Genomic DNA, 11,362 nt, shown 5'->3' with positions numbered 1-11,362 from the left:
TTTTTTTTTTTTTTTTTTTTTTTTTTTTTTTATGGCCGACTCTAATGCTAGAAAATATTTACTTCCATGTGTTCATTGTCCTTTTTAAAAGACATGTCTTCGCTTTGGCCCTAAATGGTATTATTATTATAACACAATTCTCTCTCTCTCTTTCTCCTAGAACTTTTTTTTTTGTAATATATCAAACAGTAACTAGGACCTAGGCTTCAGAAAATATAAACTATGTAGGGGTTAGAAACTGTGAATATCGTCCTGAACATTTTCCTTCTTCATATAAATCATCATGACGAATTCTCAAATGTCTGAGCAATTCAGAAGATTTGATACATCTATAAGGACAATAGCTACATTTACAAGGTTTCTCTCCCGTGTGAGTTCTAATGTGATAAACCATTCTCTGACTGATGTGGGTGTGGTAGTCACACTCGTAGCAGACAAATTTGTAATCATAAGCATTGAGTCGAGGTGTGTAAGGGCATGTTCCACAATGGGCGAGAATTTTGGTATTGGGAATAATGGAATTGCAGTGTCGACAAAGTACATCGGAAACTGAAATATTTCAAAATTAAACATAAATAATGTAACGAACGTCATACAAAGTTGAGAATTGTTCATAGAACTGTGGAAAAATAAATAGCATGGATAGTAATTTTGATTTAACATAACCATTTAAAGATTTAATAGTATATAATAACAAAATAAAATAAAATAATCTTAACTAATAAAGTGTCCAAGTTTCCGTCACCAAGCCTTTTTTTAGGTCTAGTTGCTTAAAAAAATAATAAAATTCGACTATAGTTTATAACAGGGTAGAGGGTTTAAAAAGGTTACGTGACTTTATATACCGTGCTTTATTTTCATGTGAGTTCTTAAATGAGCGGTCTGTTTGAATCGCAGATCGCAATATTGGCAAGCGTATGGTTTCTCCCCCGTGTGAGTTCGAATATGCCGTCTCATTCTGTCTTTGACGGAAGTGTGGTAGTCACATTTGTAGCAAACATACGTGTACTTCAAGTTGGGTCGAGTCATATTCGTACAAAATCGACAATGGTCGACTAAATCGCAGAATGAAAGGTAGGAATTACAATGTTTACATGAACACATTTCTTCTGAAAAACGACACCGAAATAGACACAATATAACATAAACATAATAAATAAACCTGTATTTAGTCCGTACAAAATCGACAATGGTCGACTAAATCGCAGAATGAAAGGTAGGAATTACAATGTTTACATGAACACATTTCTTCTGAAAAACGATACCGAAATAGACACAATATAACATAAACATAATAAATAAACCTGTATTTAGTCCAACGTTTTAAACACTTTAGTAACATAGCATTCTCTATTGGCTTTAACAGACATTCCTTCCCTGTTGAGTTTAATTAATAGAATGAAAAATAATAACAGGAGAAGAAAGAAACAAGTAAAAGAACACATTATTTATTTAGGAAATCATAACTTTTTCGATATCTCTAACCGTTTTGTGAAAACCGCCAAAAAGCGGTTAATTCGGCCTGTGGGCGGCGCCCAGTGCAATTTTTGCCCAGAAAGAAACAAGTAAAAGAACACATTATTTATTTAGGAAATCATAACTTTTTCGATATCTCTAACCGTTTTGTGAAAACCGCCAAAAGCGGTTAATTCCGCCTGTGGGCGGCGCCCAGTGCAATTTTTGCCGATTTTCAGATTTTTCCCTTTACTTACTCATTAAGACCTACCATCCGGCCTAATTTCAAGTTTCTACGACATCGGGAAGTGCCTCATAATTTTGATGAGTGAATCAGTGGGTCAGTGAGTCAGTCGTAAAATAAGCGATTTTCAAGCCCTTCTTTCTACCCCTTCCGTTAAAGCTAGAACTTCGGAATTTCGCAGGCATAATAAACATGTATAACTTAACACATGGTCCAAATTTCATGACAATGTGTGGAAAATTAACGGAGTTATGATAGGGGTAAAAATGCGCCGAAATGTTTCGTGTAATATACAAACTGGCGTGCTGAGGCCGGAACTTGGCCTGGCGCACTGCCGTGCGCCTAGATTCCTATTTCGAGGAATACCTATGTTATGTATGTAAAAGACAAAAAATACAAAATTTAGAATTCAAAATAATACTTAATTGTTCTCCTTTTCTTCTGAAAACCCAAAGATCAATTCTGAGTAATTCACTGGCTTACTTTGTACCTATGAGTGCCTTACTTTGACGTGAGTGTATAAGTGAGAACTTTGTTTGAATTTGCGATCACAATAGTTACATGTATACGGTTTTTCCCCCGTGTGTTTTCGAATGTGCAAAGCCATACAATGCTTTCTTTCTACCCCTTCCGTTAAAGCTAGAACTTCGGAATTTCGCAGGCATAATAAACATGTATAACTTAACACATGGTCCAAATTTCATTACAATGCGTGGAAAATTAACGGAGTTATGATAGGGGTAAAAATGAGCTGAAATGTTTCGTGTAATATACAAACTGGCGTGCTGAGGCCGGAACTTGGCCTGGCGCACTGTGTTGTTGATTTGATGCGGGTGATCAGAGCGGCAAGATGGTAACAAGCTTCTCAAGTTGGAATACCTACCTGTGAGAGAATTCGTCGTATGAACTCAAAGAATTAATTAAGAATGAAAATATATAAAAAGTCAATGATAAAGATAAATCACTGAATAAACATTTTTTTTTTTTTAATCCACAGTATTTTGTCCATCTTCGAAAATACTCTACCCTGATCGACAAAAAAAGTATTGGGGCCATGTCGAAGATTCGACCTCAAAGTAAATCAGCCTTACGAGTGTCTGATGTCCATATGCGTTTTCAGAGAGCAATTATGTTTTGTGCGATACGTGCAATAAGAACATTGAAGATGTGGCTCCTTGCCACATTCATAGTTATCACCAGTCCACTCTGTATTCTGGTTGCTAAGGCAACATTTCAATAGATAGTTTTTCCCTGCCTTCCTCTCTTCCCTGAGCTTTTTTACATTGTCGTAATTTTTCCAATAAAACATATTCGATCTACATTTTTCCTTCACTTTACATATTGAGTTCTTCTTCGTTCAATAAAATACACAATACTTTTTGGCGACGAGTGTAAAGCAAAGTTTACGTGCCACTTTAACGTGCCTGTACAATTTTCATTCACAATGAGTTTAACTGAATTTAAAAAAAAAAAAAAAAAAAAAAAAAAAAAAAAAAACAGACAAACGTGAAATTACGAATAATAATGAAAACGAACAAAAAATACAATTATTATGCTTGTCTTAAATATATCTTAGTTAGTCTTTAAATGATAGATGGCGTATTCCAATATGCCTCCTCAAATCGCAAGACTGTTTGCATCTGTATGAACATTGATCACATTTAAACGGTTTCTCGCCTGTGTGTTTTCGAATGTGATATTGCATTGTACTAATGTGATTCGTGTGATAATGACAAAAAAAAAAACACACAAACTTGAAATAACCATCAGGTCAAGTTATTCATTCTATAATCCCAGCCTTACAAAGGGTAATGTTACCATCAGAACAAGTTATTTATTCTATAATCCCAGCTTTACAAAGAGTAATGTTATAATGTTATCTTCTTCTGTGAGCTGGCGCTGGATACTCCCTATTATGTGTTTAATGACGAATTCGGATATGCCTCCTCAAATCGCAAGACTGTTTGCATTTGTAGGAACATTGGTCACATTTATACGGTTTCTCGCCCGTATGTTTTCGAATATGAAATTGCATGGCGTCACCTCTATATGTGTGGTAGTCACAGGAAAAGCACACAAACTTGAAATTACCATCAGGTCTATGAGGAAAGTTACAAAATTTACAGTGTCTGAGCAATTCGAATTCGGCAATGTAAGTTAGACAATGTTGGCATTGGTATTCTGAAAAATCAAAATTCAGATTGCATAATACTTACATCAATGGGAGGATACATATGTGAAAAAGGACTTCTTTTTTTCTGAACAAAATATTCAGTTTTCAACTAAAACACTCTTTATAATGAAAGTTATTTATTCTATAATCCCAGCCTTACAAAGAGTAATTTATTTTTAAAACGTCATCTTCTTTTGTGAGCTCCCTATTATGTTTTTAATGACGAATTCGGATATGTTTCTTCAAATCACAAGCTTGTTTAGAACTGTAAATGCATTGGTCACATTTATAAGGTTTCTTGCCCGTATGTTTTCGAATATGAAATTGCATGGCGTCACCTCTATATGTGTGGTAGTCACAGGGAAAGCACACAAATCTAAAATTACTATCTGGTCTTAAAATGTAATCACAAAGCTTACTGTGATTAACCAAATCAAGTTCCGTGATGTACGTACAGCAGTATTGGCATAGGTATTCTAAAAAAAAGTAATGAAGATTACGCTTTTTTTATGGACAAGTGATCCTTGGATTGAAGCACTAAGCAGCCTAGAGTTACTATTTTTCAATTGGTTAATAATAATAATTAAAAATATATATTTTTTTAATTGGTTAAATTTCTTTGGTACCATTTTTACTTTCCTTAACCTATAGGGAGGAATGTAATGTAATCGGGTCAAAATTTCGATGGTCAGTAGTGCTAAAACACGTTTTGAAGGTCCTATAGCCTAAATCTAAAGTTTCAGCCATTGGTCCGTGTGTGTGTCTGTCTGTCCTTCTGTTTGTCTGTAAACAAAATATCTCGAGAACGGTAAGAGCTAGAGATTTGAAATTTGGCATGCAGCTGTGAAATGTGACAAGGATGCGACGATGGTCAGTAGTGCTAAAACACGTTTTGAAGGTCCTATAGCCTAAATCTAAAGTTTCAGCCATTGGTCCGTGTGTGTGTCTGTCTGCCCTTCTGTTTGTCTGTAAACAAAATATCTCGAGAACGGTAAGAGCTAGAGATTTGAAATTTGGCTTGCAGCTGTGAAATGTGACAAGGATGCGTCACGAAACTTTTGGTTAAGATCGGTGGAACGCTTGGCAGCATTTTGGCCGCTTTTTGGCGGTTTTTGGTGTAATTCAATAATATCTCGGGAACGGTATGAGCTAGAGACTTAAAATTTGGTATGAAGACCACAAATGTGACAAGGATACAACACAAAACTTTTGGTTGTCACGAAACTTTTGGTTAAGATCGGTGGAACGCTTGGCAGCATTTTGGCCGCTTTTTGGCGGTTTTTGGTGTAATTCAATAATATCTTGGGAACGGTATGAGCTAGAGACTTGAAATTTGGTATGAAGACCACAAATGTGACAAGGATACAACACAAAACTTTTGGTCAGGATAGATGCTGCAGATGGGGGCATTTCGGCCGCTTTTTGGCGTCTTTCGACCACTTTTTGGCGGTTTTCAGGAATATTTTTTTATTCACCGTTCATTCAGTTTACGAAATATTATTTATATTTTTTTCAATGTCGGATGACGAATTCGAACATGTTTTCTCAAATCACAAGCTTGTTTAGATCTGTAAGTGCAGTGGTCACATTTATACGGTTTGTTGCCCGTATGTTTTCGAATGTGAAATTGCATTGTACTACCATGACAAGTGTGATAATCACAGGAGAAGCACACAAATTTGAAACTATTGTCGGGTCTATAAGTGAAATTACAAAGCTTACTATGATTGAGCAAATCAAGTTCAGTGATGTACATACGTACGACAATATTGACAGAGATATTCTGAAAATTTGAAATTAATGATTTATTATTGAGAGAGAGGGGGGAGAGGGAGGGAGAGAGAGAGGGAGGGAGAGAGATTTTTTTTTGTTTCTTTCATATAATGCAATATGTTTGTTCAATAATCATAATTATGACGAATCCGGGCGTGTTTCCGCAAATCACTGGCTTGTTTACACCTGTATGAACACAGCTCACATTTATATGGTCTCTCGCCGGTATGCTTTCGAATATGATATTGCATTGTAAGACTGTGATTCGTATGATAGTCGCAAGAAAAGCACACGAATTTGTAACTCCTGTCGGGTCTGTTGGGAAAAACACATTGCTGACAGTGACCAAGTAATGTGAGCTCAGAGATGTATTTTCTGCAAAACTGGCAAAGATAATCTGGAAAAATAACTTTTAATTTGAAAATATTGTGTTCCAAAGCAATTCATTGCTGCATATTGTTTGGAAAAGTGAGAAATTCTAGTTTATTGATAATAATAAAATTTACCCTTTCCCAGAAAAACGACAGATTACGAGTCTTCAAAGGCTGAAATAAAACTATCAATAACTCCGGGCGTCCCATTAAATATATCACCTCCAAAGTGTAATAATACGAGGAAAAAATAACATTGAAAGTAATCAGTGTATAAAATAAGAATTTGGACGGTTTATTTGTGATTATCACTTTATGTACATTTTACTAAAGCTAATAGATTCCTACAAATTTATTTATTTTTTTGTCGTGATATGTACATGTCAAATGTAAAAAAAAAAAAAAATAATAAAAAAATAAGCTATGTTCCTTCTTGACCTTGTTAAGCTGCACCTTGTTATTGTTACAGCTTGCTGAGATTAATCCTTGTAGCTTCGGCTCAATTGTAGAGACACGAAAATAATTGTCTTTTATTGAACAGGCTTTTCATTACATAATTTTCCGTGTTTTCTTTAGTAGTTTATGTATCCAGAATAAATATTTATTAATGCAAGCTCACTGGCCATTAAACAACTATATGTACATCAATCCTCCCCCGCAGATCATAAAAAATAGGATTTGGGAGATGCCATGTCATCGAAATAATTCCTGGTACCTTTACAGCCAAGGAGAACCTTTTCAATTCTGCTTTGAAATATAGCACATTCTCTATGTGGATGAGTGCTTAAGAGCAATGTGGGTTTTCAAGTTACAATTATGTTTGGTCCGATACGGGCAATAGGAGCATTGAAGATTTGGTTCTTTACCACACTCGATTCTCCTGTGACGATTGAGTGAGACTTTGTTTTTATAGGATTTGCCACAGGTTTCACAATTGAACACAGAACTGTACCGGCTCATTCTCTGAGCCTGAAGGTATTTGAACATCATACAAGTCTGTAAGAAATCTGAAAAGACAGAAACAGTTATAGAGCACAAAACTTAGCAAAATTGACAGGTAAGAACATTAAATTTGCAACAAAAAATTAAAAACAAAATATTTTTTTCAATTGTGCCCGCAGTGGCACTCGAAGCTAGGACGTTAGATTAAAATGAATTAACAAGGAGGTATCGGTATTGCTTCTAAGATTATTTATTCAGAAGATATACTAAATTTCTTATACATAGAGCCGTCTCAAAAATTCTTTACCTCTAGATAATTTTTTAGCTGATTTCAGCACAAAAATGTAATATTAATAAATGAAAACAATTAAGACAAAAAAGTATTGCACCAGGGTTTTTTTTTTTTTTTTTTTTACAAGACTAGGTTGTACTGACGCAATGAGTCCTGATAGACTAGCATAAACTCAAGCACAAATCATAGCTAATGTCAACTCGATCCTTCATGAGCACTAAATAAAATAATAGATCATCTAAAACTTAAATGGATTTAAAATAAAATATGAAAAAAAAACTTGATTTTTTTTTGTTTCCACAAGAAAGCTCTGATCAAACAAGCAATGATATAAAATACATCCTTATCATCTTGATGGATGTCTTGGTAAGACATCTTTATGAAAAAACGGAAGACCATACATTTGAATTTTGTATCGTGCCGTTCCACTAATTAAGTTTTGCGACCGAGGACGTATGTTTCAGCGTAACGTGAGTTTTCAAAGAGCAGTTGTGTTTGGTCCGGTACGGACAAAAAGGACACTGGAGATTCGGCTCTTTACCGCACTCGATTTTCTTGTGACGATTGAGAGAAACTTTGTTTTTGTACGATTTGTCACATGTGTCACAACGGAACATGGACGTCCACTGTTTGTGTTTCCGATAATGCAGGTATTTGTACAGAATTGATTTGTTCAGTATATCTGAAATTAAAAAGTTGTTGATTTGATGCGGGTGATCAGAGCGGCAAGATGGTAACAAGCTTCTCAAGTTGGAATACCTACCTGTGAGAGAATTCGTCGTACGAACTCAAAGAATTAATTAAGAATGAAAATAGATAAAAAGTCAATGATAAAGATAAATCACTGAATAAACATTTTTTTTTAAATCCAGAGTATTTTGTCCATCTTCGAAAATACTCTACCCTGATCGACAAAAAAGTGTCGGGGCCATGTCGAAGATTCGACCTGTTGTGTATCCACCCAGTATTTACAATCACCAGTCCACTCTGTATTCTGGTTGCTAAGGCAACATTTCAATAGATAGTTTTTCCCTGCCTTCCTCTCTTCCCTGAGCTTTTTTACATTGTCGTAATTTTTCCAATAAAACATATTCGATCTACATTTTTCCTTCACTTTACATATTGAGTTCTTCTTCGTTCAATAAAATACACAATACGACCTCAAAGTAAATCAGCCTTACGAGTGTCTGATGGCCATATGCGTTTTCAGAGAGCAATTATGTTTTGTGCGATACGTGCAGTAAGAACATTGAAGATGTGGCTCCTTGCCACATTCATAGTCCTTGTGTCGGACCAGAGTTTTGCGATTTTTGTACGATTTGTGGCACACGTCACAAGCAAAGAGGGAATTTTGTGTCCCCCTGAGAGAGAAATTACGGTACGAAACGAAAGCGTTGGTGAAGTCTGGAAATAATCGAAGAAAACCAGTGACATGAGAGTGCTTTACAGTGGAGAAAAACTGGTATTCAATTACGAGTTATAAATTACAAGTGGAACAATCCATATTATTGTCATTCAAGCAAGAATCACAAGTGTGCCAACATTGAAAAATCCATTGGCCCGGTAAAACTGCCACAAATAACAGATACAGTCGAACCTGGATATAAGAGAATCCAGGGGACCATTGGTATTAACTCTATCAAACGCCTTGGCTACGTCAGTGTAGATAGAATGGACAGTGTTCCCAGATTGAAAAGATCTTAATATGTCATATTGGTAACAGAGGAGATTTGTAACTGTGGATCTTTTGGTTGTAAAACCGTGCTGTTGGTCTGAGATGAACTGTTTACATGCAAATGAAAGATCGGAAGAGACCAATTTGTCTAGGACTTTGGGTATAGAAGACTGAATACACACCCCACGGTAATTAGCAATGTTGGATCTGTCGCCTGATTTATGAATTGGAAAGATGAAGCTAGATTTCCACTTTGATGGAAACACCCCAGCCGATAGAGATGCATTAAATAAAGCTGACAAAGGATTTGCCAAAACAGCTGCACACATTTTCAAAATGTAAGGTGGAACCATGTCGGGACCAGAAGAAAACTTCTGTGGTAGTGAAGACAGAGCCTTATAGATCTCAGAAGGAGAAAATGAACAATAATTGAAGTCTATACAATCAAGCCGTGGATACTCTGGAATCGGATTATCAGAAACCTCATAGGCTGAAGAGAAAGATCTCGCAAAAAGATTATGTTAAACTCATTTATGCCCAAATTAAATTTTGGTGGATTTTTTTTTTCTCATAGGCTGAAGAGAAAGATCTCGCAAAAAGATTATGTTAAACTCATTTATGCCCAAATTAAATTTTGGTGGATTTTTTTTTTGGGGAAAGATAAATCAGAAATAAGTCATAACAAACTTACCAATGACCCCAAATATATTTGTTCCCATTTGGGATCAGCGGGCGCAAATGAGTTAAGGCGTTCTCTTCTTGATCAAATAAGAACTTACCAATGACCCCAAATATATTTGTTCCCATTTGGGATCAGCGGGCGCAAATGAGTTAAGGCGTTCTCTTCTTGATCAAATAAGGGATCAAGAGAAGGCCTTAACATAATAATGGGACTACATGGCCTATTTGGCAGTGTTGAGTTAAAAAGATGATAAAATTGATCAATACATGAAGTTATCAATATCCATAACTTTGTAAACCATAATTGCATAATAATTCAAATATTTATTTGATTATTCAAAACAATAAAGAGTTATTGACTTTTGATATAAAGAGAAAATTATCGGTATTTTAAATACATAAAATACATCACTAATAAATTTTGCCCAGTTTTTTATGATGCCTGATGGCCATATGAGTTGTTAGATGAATTTTCTGTTTTGCCCGGTAAGAACAGAGAGGACAGCGGTATTTAGGCTGTTGACCACACTCATAGGTCTGATGTCTGGTCAGAGATGCCTTTTTTTTGTATACTCTGGAGCAGTCACTACATGAAAACAAACCGCCTCCTTTATACAAACTATCTGTAAATGAAAAAAATAAAGTTAGGATGTTTATTCGTCGCACTAATCTTATTAAGAAGTTGGGAAGTACCTACTACTATTTGAAAAGAAAAAAAAATCTGGCAGGTGAAAAAATATTTACGAAAGGGAAATCATACTGAATATATAGATCTGGCAAGAACCCATATTTATTTATTTTTATAAATTACCGTAAAGTAAAAAAGGCTGTATGTAAATTCCCCCGATTTTTTCAAGGGTCCTCATTTCCGGATGTAAATTCCCCCGAAACTGAAATCGACTACCTGAGTCTCAAATGGTAAACTCCCCCGAAATGTGTACTATGTAAATTCCCCCGATACTTGAAGATAGAAAGAGGAAAATGTGTGATAAACAATGATTTGGACATTTCATGTTTAATTACCTATTAGTTTGGGCGTGGTAAACATCTTTTGGTGTTTAGAAATTATAAGTCATTTGATTCACATCTCTCTATATATTTTAATTCTTCGCATCCAAATATTCATGTTTTTACGGATGCATTATGTTTCATATGTTCAAATAAATAGCATCAGAAATTAGAAAGAAAGTCAAATCCAGGTTCTACCATCGGGGGAGTTTACAAATACCTTTTTTTCGTAATCGGGGGAAATGTAAAGTAAAAAAACGACTTTAAATATAAATGTAAAGTAAAAAAAAAACGACCGAAAATGATATTGAGGTTATTATTATTTTATTAATTTCCAATTAGGCACTTATTACATTTTTTCAATAGTTGTTTATAATTGATACTGATAATGTCTAATGGCCATATGTTTCGTCAGCTGGCTTTTGTGTTTGTCCCTGTATTGACAGACAGAACATTAGTTTTGAGGCTCTTGACCACATTCGCAAGTCTGATGTCTTACTAGTGATTTTTTATTTTTGTATACTCTTGCGCAGCTACGGCATGAAAACAATCTGTCAGCAAAGGAAGAACTTTCTGTAATTGGGAAATAAAACGGTACTAATAATAGTAATTCCATAGTCGAAAAAAAAGGGAAATCACACTGAAAATATAGAGCTGGCAAGAACCCATATAAATGTAAAGTAAAAAAAAAAAAAAAAAAAAAGACGGAAAAAAGATACTGAGATCGGAAGGGGGGCGGGGAGGGAAA

General features: G+C 35.1%; 3 protein-coding genes across 3 annotated transcripts in view; all 3 read right to left on the bottom strand.

The window, feature by feature from the left end:
- Positions 1-354: 354 nt before the first annotated feature.
- On the bottom strand, positions 355-1,029 carry LOC103516766 (zinc finger protein 82-like; the record flags this gene model as incomplete). The annotated part of the gene is made up of 2 exons (XM_008481754.1): positions 846-1,029; positions 355-549 (listed from the first exon to the last, which is right to left on the bottom strand). Coding segments are annotated over exons 1-2 (379 nt in total), but the record flags the coding sequence as incomplete, so codon positions are not given.
- A 527-nt stretch (positions 1,030-1,556) lies between these two features.
- On the bottom strand, positions 1,557-4,057 carry LOC113470545 (zinc finger protein 22-like). Its single transcript, XM_026829066.1, has 2 exons — positions 3,623-4,057; positions 1,557-2,338 (listed from the first exon to the last, which is right to left on the bottom strand). Exons 1-2 carry the CDS (start codon positions 3,732-3,734, stop codon positions 2,190-2,192), a joined length of 261 nt encoding a protein of 86 aa, XP_026684867.1. The 5' UTR covers positions 3,735-4,057; the 3' UTR covers positions 1,557-2,189.
- A 1,318-nt stretch (positions 4,058-5,375) lies between these two features.
- Positions 5,376-11,362, bottom strand: part of LOC103516764 (zinc finger protein 845-like) — an 11,764-nt gene continuing 5,777 nt past the window's right edge. Inside the window, exons 7-11 of the mRNA XM_026829065.1 lie at positions 9,041-9,329; positions 8,430-8,723; positions 7,792-7,932; positions 6,829-7,023; positions 5,376-6,060 (exon numbers count right to left, since the gene is read on the bottom strand). Of these exons, the coding sequence (XP_026684866.1) occupies positions 5,771-6,060; positions 6,829-7,023; positions 7,792-7,932; positions 8,430-8,723; positions 9,041-9,329 (1,209 nt within the window). The 3' untranslated portion in view covers positions 5,376-5,770. The remainder of the gene's footprint in view (positions 6,061-6,828; positions 7,024-7,791; positions 7,933-8,429; positions 8,724-9,040; positions 9,330-11,362) is intronic.

This window comes from Diaphorina citri, unplaced genomic scaffold (assembly GCF_000475195.1).
Source record: "Diaphorina citri unplaced genomic scaffold, Diaci psyllid genome assembly version 1.1 scaffold1659, whole genome shotgun sequence".
In the NCBI taxonomy this organism is placed as follows: Eukaryota; Metazoa; Arthropoda; class Insecta; order Hemiptera; family Psyllidae; genus Diaphorina; species Diaphorina citri.
The sequence above is the reverse complement of the archived record's forward strand: the minus strand, read 5'-3'. Positions and strand labels throughout refer to the sequence as shown.

What these genes read in the sequence shown, in the direction of transcription:
- LOC113470545 (XM_026829066.1), bottom strand. Translation starts at nt 3,734, where the DNA reads ATGCAATTTCATATTCGAAAACATACGGGCGAGAAACCGTATAAATGT. An exon ending in GCATATCCGAATTCGTCATT is followed by an intron (nt 2,339 to 3,622) that starts AAACACATAATA and finishes CCGAAGTTCTAG; the next exon opens with CTTTAACGGAAGGGGTAGAA.